Source organism: Anarhichas minor, unplaced genomic scaffold (assembly GCF_050575085.1).
Source record: "Anarhichas minor isolate MPS153535 unplaced genomic scaffold, ASM5057508v1 ptg000070l, whole genome shotgun sequence".
NCBI classification, from domain to species: Eukaryota; Metazoa; Chordata; class Actinopteri; order Perciformes; family Anarhichadidae; genus Anarhichas; species Anarhichas minor.
Window position 1 is genome coordinate 85,117 of NW_027466516.1, and position 14,472 is coordinate 99,588.

At 41.2% G+C, this 14,472-nt stretch overlaps 1 protein-coding gene across 1 annotated transcript in view; it reads left to right on the plus strand.

Annotated features, from left to right (window-relative positions):
• The first annotated feature begins 2,349 nt into the window (after positions 1–2,349).
• Positions 2,350–14,472, plus strand: part of grin3bb (glutamate receptor, ionotropic, N-methyl-D-aspartate 3Bb) — a 35,981-nt gene continuing 23,858 nt past the window's right edge. Inside the window, exon 1 of the mRNA XM_076079097.1 lies at positions 2,350–2,823. Within this exon, the coding sequence (XP_075935212.1) occupies positions 2,350–2,823 (474 nt within the window). The remainder of the gene's footprint in view (positions 2,824–14,472) is intronic.

Genomic DNA, 14,472 nt, shown 5'->3' on the forward strand with positions numbered 1-14,472 from the left:
ACTATCCCATTATCCCTCTATCCCACTATCCCTCTATACCACTATAACATCATCCCTCTATCCTCTATCCCTCTATACCACTATAACATTATCCCTCTATCCCTCTATACCAGGGGTATTCAATTAAAATTCCAAAAGGTCCAGATTGAGAAAATCTCCTCGGGCAAAGGTCCGGAACATTACAATAATATTTATAGTGCATATATATATATATATATATATATATATATATATATATATATTCAAGAAGTCTAGTAGTAGTAAATAAAGAAAGTAAACATCAATTATATTTAAACAATTATTATTCTCAGTTTTCAAATTTAACTGGATGGATTATAAATAATACATAGAAATACATAAATAAATGTTCTTCTCATTTGAAGTGAAATAAGAGCTGCATTAAAGAATAACTGATATAACAGAAAGCTTTTGAAGAATGTGCATCTTAAAATAAAGTAATTCATTTTAGAAACATTAATTTCACTGAATTGTCCTGCAGCTTTAAATTCAGTTCATTCAGGTGTGAAGTGATGTCAATCAAAAAAGCCACGATATTATACTTTTCTCATCTTCTAACAAGATAAATCAGTGAGCATGGACTTTATCTGTGGTTATTAAACCACTTGTTTAGCTCTATTCTCTGTTAACATCATTGAACAGTGAATTCATGTGTTAGGATTCTGATCATTTTGGACTCTTAGGTTTATTTTCTGTGTCTTCATTTAGATGTGAGTGGGTACGTTTGCTCAAAAGAGTTGTGCTTTGTCTCGTAGTGGCACTTCATTTACCGCTTTTAATAATCGTCACGGTCTCTGAACATGTGAGACCTACTAGCTTTAAACTGCCCGTGGGAGGAATTCACCGATAAGAGTCTGTTCATTCTTGGTTAAAGACTCTGGTCTCTCTGAACACTTTTCTCTCTTTGGAGAACGTCATGTGAAATTACTTCTCTGACTCACTCAATTATTCTCCTGCTCTTCGTTGTTTCCTCGTCTCTCCCCCGTTTGTGTACATCTCACTCAAATCAGGAAACTTGTCAGAATACCCATATTTGATTGGCTGAGCTGCATCACGTGATGTGATTTGGTTTAATAGGTCATCATGAGGTTATTAGGAGGTGATTCAACTGTAGTAGGACAGCACTGAAGGCCCAGGTATAAAACACACGATCCGCCACTGTGTTTACTGTTGATGGCACTTTTACTTCAAAACACTCTTTTCTTTATTGTCGTGTTAAAATAACATCAATCTCCCAAAAACCTTCAAATAGTAATAAACACAATGTTGATAAATATATATATATATATATAATATCTGTGTCTTCTACTGAAGAACTGGATACTATATATACATATATATACAGTATATATAGTATATATATATATGTTATCATATGTTATCATAGTTAGATGGCCGTCCTCTCCAGATTAAATTAAAACAAGCTCGTTAGCTGAAGGTTCAGGTTTAGGAGATTTAGGGGACATCGTGGTCTTCATGAATCCAGACTCTGATGGCCAGATTCAGTCTTCATAGTCACATGACTTTATTAAACTGTCTGCCACCACCACCATCTTCATCTTTATCATCATCATCATCATCATCATTATTATTATTAATAAATATTATTATTATTAATCTGAATTAAATGAGTCAATTAAATGTTCATGAGGTCTGCTCATCACTGTTGGGTGATGAAGATGAAGATGTTTTACCTTCAATCATTTTTCTTTTTAACACCTGAGTCACCATGACGACAACTTCATGTTCCAGATTATTACATAAATATCAAATATATAGTTTTATTTTCATGTTCTGAATTTATTTATTTATATGTAATTTAAATGTTTTTTTTAATCTTATGAAATATGTTCAATAAAAGGGTGAGAATCATAATATTATATATATATATATATATATATATAAAATAGTAATTATAATCTCTGTTATTTAATGAAGTTTATTGGTGACGAAAAGAACAAAGTGAACTTTCACTTTCAACCTTGAATAACCTTCAGAGACATGAAGGTGTTGCTCTCCACCTCCTCCCCTCTCCACCTCCTCTCCACCTCCTCTCCTCTATACCTCTCTCCACCTCCTCTCCTCTGCACCTCCTCTCCTCTCCACCTCTCTCCACCTCCTCTCCTCTGCACCTCCTCTTCTCTCACGAGCTCCTCTGCACCTCCTGAGTCCTCCCTTCTCCCTCCACCTCCTCTCCACCTCCACTCCTCTCCTCTCCCGATCTCCTCTGCACCTCCTCCCCTCCTGAGTCCTCCCTCCTCCCCTCGGTGTTTGTGCGGAGCAGAAGGAGAAACCGGAGGAGCGGCAGAGCGATGCTGAGCGCGCAGCAGGATGTCTTTCACCTCCTCCTCCTGGTCCCGGAGTCTCCTAACCTCGCTCCTTTTGCAGCTCCTTATCGTGCCGCCGTGCCTCCTCCACCCGCAGCCGTGCCACCTCCTGGCTCAGATCGGACACACTGTGCGCGTGGGTGCGCTCCTTCCGGCGCAGCGGGCGGCTCGCGTGCAGGTCCAGGCTGCGCTGAGCCGCGCGACGGCCACGATGAACCAGGACCAAGACCGGGACCCGGAGCGGAACAACTTTCTGCCCTACAACTTGAGTCTGGAGGTGGTTTCCCGCCAGCCGGCCACCGCGGACCCGGAGTCCCTGTTCCGGTGCGTGTGTCAGGGCGTCGTGGTGCAGGGAGTGTCCGCAGTGCTCGCGTTCCCGCAGAGCCGCGAGGAGCTGTTACAGGTAGACTTCATGGCCTCGTTCCTGGAGATCCCGTTCCTCAGCGTCATTGAGCACGGAGAGCCGCTCCGGACCCAGGTACGACCAGCACATGCGCTCCCGGTACTCCCCATGAGGCTCCGAATCAACCGGGTTCTGTTGTGGTCTAACCTGGTCTGGGTCTGGGGTTAGTGGTTTTGTGTGGTGCTTCCGCTGCTTGATGTCTGGAGGTTTCTGTAACAGCTGAGATCCGGTTTGTGGTGTAAAATAAGGAGCACGTGCAGCCGCTCCGTGACTGAGTGCAGAGCTGTTGTGTTTGTTGTTTGTTTCCTGCTGAAAAGACATCAAAAGTGAAACTTTAGTAAAACGTTTTGTCCAGATTTCCATATAGATTTTTTTTTTATCGTCTACATTGTGATACAAATAGAATTTGATGATTTTAGAGGTTTATTCAGAAACCAGATCCACATTCCTCAGTTTAATAGTCAAAATGACAAATTCAGTTAAAATCAACGTCTTCAAATAGTCACTGAAAAAAGTTTCACTTTTAAACGTATTTTAACAATCAACAGTGTTCTTAAGCTTCAGACTCAACTATTAGTGAGAGGAAGAGTAAGAGTGAGAGTGAGGAAGAGTGAGTAATTGTGAGAGGAAGAGTGAGGAAGAGTGTGAGTAATAGTGAGAGTGAGGAAGAGTGAGAGTAATAGTGAGAGTGAGGAAGAGTGTGAGTAATAGTGAGAGGAAGAGTGTGAGTAAGAGTGAGGAAGAGTGTGAGTGAGGAAGAGTGAGTAATTGTGAGAGGAAGAGTGAGTAATAATGTGAGTAATAGTGAGAGTGAGTAATAGTGAGAGTAATAGTGAGAGTGAGGAAGAGTGTGAGTAATAGTGAGAGGAAGAGTGTGAGTAAGAGTGAGGAAGAGTGTGAGTAATAATGTGAGTAATAGTGTGAGGAAGAGTGTGATTAATAGTGAGAGTGCGGAAGAGTGAGAATGAGGAAGAGAGAGTGAGGAAGAGTGAGGGAGAGGAAGAGTGTGAGTAATAGTGAGAGTGAGGAAGAGTGAGAGTGAGGAAGAGTGTGAGGAAGAGTGAGAGTGAGGAAGAGTGTGAGTAATAGTGAGAGTGAGTGAGAGTGAGGAAGAGTGTGAGTAATAGTGAGAGTGAGGAAGAGTGAGAGTGAGGTGTGGGAGGAGTTCAGCTCTCTGCTGGTGAAGACTTCTACCTGCAGAGCTTCTGTATTTACAGTATAACAGTAAAACATAGATTTGTTTAAAACATTTTTTGTCCCTCAACGACACAGAATGTGCAGAACTTCCTGCCAGAGGCTTTCAGAGTAAAAGCCTGAGTGTGTGTTGATGAGATTATCTCTGCACTGAAAACAATCCAGTTAAAGCTGATATCAGGTTTCCTTGTTTTTAATCCTGTTCTTCATCAAACTACACAGAATATAATTCAGAGTTTCAGAAATGGACCACCAACATATTTAATGTGATATTTAGAGATGTGAGTCTTCATACAATGTGTACTTTGAGCCGATTGAAGAGTTTCATATCATTCTTGGATAATTGTGATGAGCTTTATAGTTTTTCTATAGAGTCTCAATGAGCAATGAGTCCTGAATCCACAAACAGCTGATTCAGTGTTTGAAGTGAAGCATTGGTCCTCCTGCTGCTGTTTGACTCTCTGAAGGAGCTCAACATCTGCTCAGAGACTCAGAGACTCAGCAAGGGAACCTAGCTGCTGTATGATGTTTACAGAACAGATTCCTCTCATCAGGTCAGAGACGATCAGCAACAGCTTTCCATTCCAGCTCAGTTTGTGCTTCTCTCCTCAATCAGTGGTCTAAACCAGCCTGATACAGCCTCAGTGTTTCACTGCATACCTCATCTTCTATATGAATCCCACCATAAATGTGAATTCAATTAATTTCTACAGCCCAGAATCACAAATATTCTTCTTCAGAGTTCTTTACAATCTGTACAACAAACTCACATCAGAACAAGAAAAACCTTTAAAAACCTCAGAGAGCGACAGAGGATTTGATCAGAGAGTTTTATTACCATGAAGACATTCGATGTAGTGATGTGAAGTATTTCTTGTTATAAACGAAATACTTCCTCTCTGATCGCTGCAGGAACCAAAGAGCCGTCAGGAAGCTGAGCTCAAACTGATAAATAGAATCCAAAGAGGTTTATGATTCTAAACATCTCAACAGTTTCAACCTTTTATTCACACATTTAGTCCTTTAACTGGTTAGTTACCATCACCTGGTTTCACCGGTTTAGACCGCTTTTACTGCCCCTGGTGTATCTGGGTTAACTGGTTTCATACAGTGAACTGGGCCTCTCACCTGATTGTTTTTTTATCAGAACTCACATTAAACAATAACTTCCACATCGAGGCTGGTGCAAAAACATCCACCAGAGCTAAAATAAAATAAAGTAGTTTATCTCTTAGAAATCACCACTAACATTATTTTAGTGGATTCAGTTGTTCAGATACATGAAATGCTTGAATGCATGAAAATGTTTGAAATACAGTTTTTTTGGTTTGTCATTGAAACGTTGTAATCTATATTTCAGCTGTTGGTGGTGTTACGCTCCCCTTTCTGCATCTAAGGGATGCGCAGAGTAACGATGTTGAATTCCCGGGGAAAGAGAATCATGAGCAACTGATGAGGGTTTAACAAAGGAGTATTTATTATCAACAACTGCTTACACGGCAGCAAATGAAAACAACTTTCTTATAAAAAAGAAAGCGACACTAGTTGACGAGATACAAACAGCACACACGGCTTATACACACGCTGATCCACATGCTCACACACAGCTTCACTACTGCGGTTGTCCTCCTGAGCTCCCCTCCTTTTAACCACCGTGGCAGGTGGTTAAAAGGAGTGTCACGTAGCACCGTCACGGGCACTGGTCCTCTGCGTCTCCTGTGAGCGACACAAATCCTTTTAGGATGAAACGTTTAAAACACTCAGGCACTTTTGGAGCGGCGGCCTGGCCAATGGGAGTCACCGTCGTCACTAACCCAACTCCTGTTGGCTGCTGTCCGGAAGCTGCCTCCTGCTGCTTCCGCCTCCAGTCTACGATCAAGTGACCAGGGTCATGACAGAAAAAACACTGTTTCTCAGCCTTAGGACCCGACCGAGAACCATTTCTGCGTGACCCATGTGTGCCACCATTTTCCTGCGAGTACTCACACTGCTGAGCATCTCACCTCGAAAACACATTCCTATGCGTTAGAGTAAATTTGTCTGCCAAGCCAGCCCAAGTAAATATATGATTTATTTTATACATATGTTGATTTGGATGTTTGACTGAGACAAACTTCAGTGATTAACTGGAATTCATTTAACAAATGGAACTGTAACAAATTATAGGAAATATCGACATAATTAGGAACATACAGACCATAATACTCATAAAGTGTTCCTGAATGTCTTATAGCAAAGCACTCAGGGAGCGGCCTGTGACCTCTGACCTTTTATTAATTAGCAGAAACCTGTGGTGATATTTTAATCTGGATGAGCTGTCAGACTGAAGCTCGTTAAGACTCCCTCGTTAGGAGACTTAACGAGGTGATAATTGCTGCTGATGTTTGAGTCTCTGCAGGCTGATAAACAGACTGCTGATAAGTTATCAGACTGATCCCAGACCAGCTGGAGACCCCGAATTACACACACACACACACACACACAAACACACACACAAAGACCAACATGTAGTGACGACATGTTCAGGTCCTGTGGGACAAACGAGAACTAACAGCTTCCAGTTTGTCAGGAATTCAGTTCACGTTCGTCAACACGAGTTCTGCTTCATTCAAAGACACAGACACACACACACACACACACACACACACACACAAAGCCCTGAGCTGCCTTCAGGCTCTCAGACGTTAGTGAGGAACATTTCCAACTGATAACACAAATAAGACATATTTATATTCTGTATAGAACTTAAGTAGGTTACAGATGAGACTCTTATTTATTCTGTAACATCGCACACAAACTGAATAATAACACACTTGTGTCCTCTTTCAAGGTCGTCTCTTCTGCTGCTGAGAAAACCACCGACTGTCTTCCAGCACACATATGTTTGATAGAAGTCGTTTAGATAGTTTTCCTGTGTTCACACTCAATCGTGATGATGATAACCATGTGATGAGATTCAACAACACAGATAGAAGACATTCACAGTTCACTGTGTGAAATCTGTTCCTGTAGTTTCCTGAGCAGGAAAACAATGTATTTATTTATTATAATGCATTTTCATAGGAAAACCAATGAAAAATTAGGAGTTTTCATAAGATATCGAACTGGAAACTATATGATTAAGAATTCTGAATAACATTCTAGGTTGTTTTTGTGTTAATGAGGTTTACTCTTCAGTTTGTGAAGAATAAACAGTCCAAACCTGAACTGTTTTATTTCTCCTCCGTTACATCACACTGATCATATTTTATATTGTATCTCTTTCCCCAGAGAGTATTTTGCTGTTTGTCTCCTCTGCAGTGTGAAATCCTCTGGCAGTGTTGACAGTCTCTGTTTCCTCTCACTTCTTGTGTAGTTGTGTAACTGTTGTGTTTGGCTGTGAAATAAATCCAGTGTAACTCTGAGCTGCTGGATTCTCTCTGATGAAGTGAAACATTTATCTACTGTTTAGAAAGTCTTTGATCAGAGGAGGATTATCCTCCACCTCTCTGCTGTCGTTCTTTCTCTTTCTTGTCTGTTGTTGCTGTGAAATGATTGGTTGTCTCTAACGGACACGAGAGGATCAAGTGTTTCTCTGATGTATTCGGTCTGTGAGCGGCTCACAGCTTTAACTGCTGGAGAAACGATCACATTAAAGAGCAGCAATCACAGAAACACCAATGTGAAAACATGAAACTGACATTAAAATGATGAGTTCAGTGGTGATTTAACCCCTCAGAGAATCGCCACCTCATCGTGGTGACTGAGACTCTGAGTCCATCAATGAATGAGTAATGAACCGAAACGTGGAGCTGCAGCACAGAACCGGACCTGTGAGGGGAAGTCCCTGAAGCACCTGGTTCATTCTGAAAGAACTACATGGAGCCCACCAGCCGTGAGGTTCAGAGTTAGTTGGCCCTCAGGTGGGTCGACCCTTCAGGTGGGTTGACCCTTCAGGTGGGTCGACCCTTCAGGTGGGCTGACATCTGGCATCTAAACCAGGGACGGGGAAGGTCACTTCTCTGGTGGGTTAGGGAATCAGAGGGAATCAGGGATACCAGCTCAAAATAGGATCAGCAACAAGTCTAGAACCAAACCCCTGGACAGAGAATTTCTGGGCGGGACAACGTGAGTCCTTGAGAGACTATTGGAGTATCTGGTCCTCATAGAGTCTCTGGGTGGAGTCCTGGAGAGGATGCTGCCTGGGGGGGGGGGGGGGGTAAGTGGTAGGAACAGCCTGGTGGTTGTTGGACTTTGGTGCCAGTCATAGATTGTCCATAAACACCGTGTTGGTGGTGTTGTGTCCTAATGTTGTCTTTGTGTTTTATTTATTTCATAAATGTGACAATTGAAACATCTGCAATAAACCTGCAGTGAGACAGAACTTTAAATCCATCATCAAACCTCTTTCACACAGCAGCAGCTCTGAGACCGCTCAGCTAATTGAACTCCTCTACCTCACTGTCTTCTTCTGCTTAAAGTTTCTTTATCAACCAGAGAATCAGAGTAGCTCTTCTCCCAGCAGGCTTTGCTGTGTCAGCAGGACTGAAGCTCACTAATGAACAGCAGAATGAGAACTTCTCCTCTGGACACAGCTGGCTTCAAAGGAATATGTTCTACTCGTGGTGTACTAATAATAACAGCAGCAGACTATAATGATAATAAAAGCAGTAACAGTACTAGTAATAGAAATGTGACTAATAATAATAACAATAGTAGCAGGGGGTCCAGGTAAAACCAGGATCCATGGAGATCTGTGAAGAGAGAAAGCACAGAGAGTCTCGTGGACTCCATGTTTCTGTGAGGAAGTCAAACAGCTGGATGAAGTTCACCTTGAGAGGCTGAAATCTCTGGACTTTGTTGGACTGTCTTGGCTGAAAAGCCTCTTCAGTGTCTCGTGGAAGTCGAGGACACTTCCTGGTCAGTGGTGGAGCGAGATGGTTCCTCCCATCTTTAAAAAGGTGGACCAGAAGGTGTGCTCCATTTATCGGGTGTCACACTGCTCAGCCTCCTGAAAGTTTGTTCTCAGGTTCTCAAAGGAGTCTCAGACCGATTGTGGAACCTCAGAACCAAGGAGGAGTGTTGAGGAATCTCAAAGGATCGTCGGATCGTGTCCCTCAGAGAGGAGGAATACAGGTACCTGGGTCAGTACTACGAGCCATCCGGTCCTTGTTTAACCAAAATCAGACCTGTTTCAGGAGGAGAGGAGGGGAGGGAGAGAGGAGGGAGAGGAAGGAGAGAAGGAGGGAGAGGAGAGGAGGAGAAGGAGGTGAGGAAGGAGAGGATGAGAGGAAGATAGGAGGTGAGGAAGGAGAGCTGGAGAGGAGAGGTTCAGCAGAGAACAGATTTCATTATCGAGCTATTCAGCTGCTCGACTTCAATAGAAGAAGTGTGTGTGTGAGAGAGAGAGATTGAAAGGATTCTGATAGTGCCACCCTGTTATAGAGCAGAATAATGAACCACTGTTCCAAAACAGACAAACCTATCTGTCTCTCTCTGTCTGTCAGTACTTTATACTGCAAACTGTGAGCTCCTGTCAGTACTTTATACTGCAGACTGTGAGCTCCTGTCAGTACTTTATACTACAGACTGTGAGCTCTTGTCAGTACGTTATACTACAGACTATCAGCTCCTGTCAGTACTTTATACTACAGACTGAGTTTCTGTCAGTACTTTATACTACAGACTGTGAACTTCTGTCAGTACTTTATAATACAGACCGTGAGCTTCTGTCAGTACTTTATACTACAGACTGTGAGCTTCTGTCACTACTTTATACTACAGACTGTGAGCTTCTGTCACTACTTTATACTACAGACTGAGTTTCTGTCAGTACTTTATACTACAGACTATCAGCTTCTGTCAGTACTTTATACTACAGACTATCAGCTTCTGTCAGTACTTTATACTACAGACTGTGAGCTTCTGTAAGTACTTTATACTACAGACTGTGAGCTTCTGTAAGTAATTTATACTACAGACTATTAGCTTCTGTCAGTACTTTATACTACAGACTGTGAACTTCTGTCAGTACTTTATACTATAGACTATTAGCTTCTGTCAGTACTTTACACGACAGCATGTGAGCTTCTGTCAGTACTTTATACTACAGACTACCAGCTTATGTCAGTACTTTATACTACAGACTATCAGCTTCTGTCAGTACTTTATACCACAGACTATCAGATTATGTCAGTACTCTATACTACAGACTATCAGCTTCTGTCAGTACTTTATACTACAGACTGTGAACTTCTATCAGTACTTTATATGACAGACTGAGCTTCTGTCAGTACTTTATACTACAGACTGAGTTTCTGTCAGTACTTTATACTACAGACTGTGAGTACTTTATACTACAGACTGTGAGCTTCTGTCAGTACTTTATACTACAGACTGTGAGCTTCTGTCAGTACTTTATACTACAACCTGTGAGCTTCTGTCAGTACTTTATACTACAGACTATCAGCTTCTGTCTACTTTATACTACAGACTGTGAACTTCTGTCAGTACTTTCTACTACAGATCAGCTTATGTCAGTACTTTATACTACAAACTGTAAACTTCTGTCAGTACTTTATACTACAGACTATCAGATTCTGTCAGTACTCTATACTACAGACTATCAGATTATGTCAGTACTCTATAGGAGCATTTGATTGGATGAGGAGGAAGTAAATTCTTTCACAGCTCTGAGACGACAGATAACAGAACTCTAAAACAACACTACAGTCTGTAGTATAAATACTGACAGAATCTGATAGTCTAGTACACATTAACTCTGAGTGTGTGTGTGTGTGTGTGTGTGTGTGTGTGTGTGTGTGTGTGTGTGTGTGTGTGTGTGTGTGTGTATGTGTGTGAGAGACAAATAATGCTGTTGGTCACGCTCCGAAACATTTTGTGAAATTGGCAGGCTGCCACATATCCCAGCATGCATCAGTGCTGTAATGACAGTGACCTTCAGTTAATTTAATCTACCACAACATTCACATCAGCTGACCTCTGACCTCTCTTGTGTCTCAGACCACCGCTGGTGACATATATATATATAGACGGCACTTAGGTTTCACAGGAACTTGACCTAATTTCTGCTCCAATCAGATCACTGCTGCAGAAACATGTTTTTGCCTGGAGCAGTGATTACCTAAATGTTGGATGTAAACAGCTGCTAGTTTAATGTATTCTGTGCTTGATGTGATGGATGTGGGCTGGATCAGAGCCAGCAGCCTGCAAGACTCATTGATCTGTCTGTCCTCTTTAATCAAAGACTCTGGACTGCTGAGCTTTTAGTGTGATGAACCTCAGACTGTCTTTAAAGACAGAGCCACAACTCTGCAGACAGACTGAAGACAAACTGAAAACGGTCTGAAGACAGACTAAAGAGACACAGAAGACAGACTAAAGACAAACTGAAAATAGACTGAAGACAGACTAAAGACAGACTAAAGACAGACTGAAAACGGACTGAAGACAAACTGAAAACGGTCTGAAGACAGACTAAAGAGACACAGAAGACAGACTAAAGACAAACTGAAAACGGACTGAAGACAGACTGAAGACAGACTAAAGAGAGACTGAAGACAGACTGAATACAGACTAAAGACAGAGTGAAGATAAACCGAAGACAGACTAAAGACAGACTGAAGATAAACCGAAGACAAACTGAAGACAAGCTAAAGACAGACTGAAGACAAGCTGAAGACAGACTGAAGACAAACTAAAGACAGACTGAAGACAGACTAAAGACAGACTGAAGATAAACCGAAGACAGACTAAAGACAGACTGAAGATAAACCGAAGACAAACTGAAGACAAGCTAAAGACAGACTGAAGACAAGCTGAAGACAGACTGAAGACAAACTAAAGACAGACTGAAGACAGACTAAAGACAGACTAAAGACAGACTGAAGACAAACTGAAAACAGACTGAAGAGAGACTGAAGAGAGACTAAAGAGAGACTAAATATTGACTGAAGACAGACTGAAGATGGACTAAAGACAGACTGAAGACAAGCTAAAGACAGACTGAAGACAAGCTGAAGACAGACTGAAGACAAACTAAAGATAGACTAAATACAGACAAAAGACAGACTGAAGACAGACTAAATATTGACTGAAGACAGACTGAAGGTGGACTAAAGACAGACTGAAGACAAACTAAAGACAGACTGAAGACAAGCTAAAGACAGACTGAAGACAAGCTGAAGACAGACTGAAGACAAACTAAAGACAGACTGAAGACAGACTGAAGACAGATTACAGACAGATTGAATATAGCTTAAAGACACACTGAAGACAAACTAAAAACGGACTGAAGATAGACGGAAGATAAACCGAAGACAAACTGAAGACAGACTGAAGATGGACTAAAGACAGACTGAAGACAAACTAAAGACAGACTGAAGACAAACTAAAGACAGACTGAAGAAAGACTGAAGACAAACTAAAGACAGACTGAAGACAGACTAAAGACAGAGTGAAGAGAGACTAAAGACAGACTGAAGACAAACTGAAAACGGACTGAAGACAGACTAAAGAGAGACTGAAGACAGACTGAATACAGACTGAAGAGAGACTAAAGACAGACTGAAGACAAACTGAAAACGGACTGAAGACAGACTAAAGAGAGACTGAAGACAGACTGAATACAGACTGAAGACAGATTACAGACAGATTGAATATAGCCTAAAGACACACTCTAGACAAACTAAAAACGGACTGAAGATAGACTAAAGACAAACTGAAGACAAACTAAAAACGGACTAAAGACAGACTGAAGACAAACTAAAGACAGACTGAAGACAAGCTGAAGACAGACTGAAGACAAACTAAAGACAGACTGAAGACAAACTAAAGACAGACTAAAGACAGACTAAAGACGGACTGAAAACGGACTGAAGATAAACTGAAAACAGACTGAAGACAGACTAAAGAGAGACTGAAGATAAACCGAAGACAAACTGAAGACAGACTGAAGATGGACTAAAGACAGACTGAAGACAAGCTAAAGACAGACTGAAGACAAGCTGAAGACAGACTGAAGACAAACTAAAGACAGACTGAAGACAGACTGAAGACAAACTAAAGACAGACTAAATACAGACTAAAGACAGACTGAAGACAGACTAAATATTGACTGAAGACAGACTGAAGATGGACTAAAGACAGACTGAAGACAAACTAAAGACAGACTGAAGACAGACTGAAGACAAGCTGAAGACAGACTGAAGACAAACTAAAGACAGACTGAAGACAGACTGAAGACAAACTGAAAACAGACTGAAGACAGAATAAAGAGAGACTGAAGACAGACTAAATACAGACTAAAGACAGACTGAAGACAGATTACAGACAGATTGAATATAGCTTAAAGACACACTGAAGACAAACTAAAAACGGACTGAAGATAGACTGAAGATAAACCGAAGACAAACTGAAGACAGACTGAAGATGGACTAAAGACAGACTGAAGACAAACTAAAGACAGACTGAAGACAAGCTGAAGACAGACTGAAGACAAACTAAAGACAGACTGAAGAAAGACTGAAGACAAACTAAAGACAGACTGAAGACAGACTAAAGACAGAGTGAAGAGAGACTAAAGACAGACTGAAGACAAACTGAAAACGGACTGAAGAGAGACTAAAGACAGACTGAAAACAGACTGAAGACAGACTAAAGAGAGACTGAAGACAGACTGAATACAGACTAAAGACAGACTGAAAATGGACTGAAGACAGAATAAAGAGAGACTGAAGACAGACTAAATACAGACTAAAGACAGACTGAAGACAGATTACAGACAGATTGAATGTAGCTTAAAGACACACTGAAGACAAACTAAAAACGGACTGAAGATAGACTGAAGATAAACCGAAGACAAACTGAAGACAGACTGAAGATGGACTAAAGACAGACTGAAGACAAACTAAAGACAGACTGAAGACAAGCTGAAGACAGACTGAAGACAAACTAAAGACAGACTGAAGAAAGACTGAAGACAAACTAAAGACAGACTGAAGACAGACTAAAGACAGACTAAAGACAGAGTGAAGAGAGACTAAAGACAGACTGAAGACAAACTGAAAACGGACTGAAGACAGACTAAAGAGAGACTGAAGACAGACTGAATACAGACTAAAGACAGACTGAATACAGACTGAAGACAGATTACAGACAGATTGAATATAGCCTAAAGACACACTCTAGACAAACTAAAAACGGACTGAAGATAGACTGAAGACAAACTGAAGACAGACTGAAGATGGACTAAAGACAGACTGAAGACAAACTAAAGACAGACTGAAGACAAGCTGAAGACAGACTGAAGACAAACTAAAGACAGACTGAAGACAAACTAAAGACAGACTAAAGACAGACTAAAGACGGACTGAAAACGGACTGAAGATAAACTGAAAACAGACTGAAGACAGACTAAAGAGAGACTGAAGACAGACTAAAGAGAGACTGAAGACAAGCTAAAGACAGACTGAAGACAAGCTGAAGACAGACTGAAGACAAACTAAAGACAGACTGAAGAAAGACTGACGA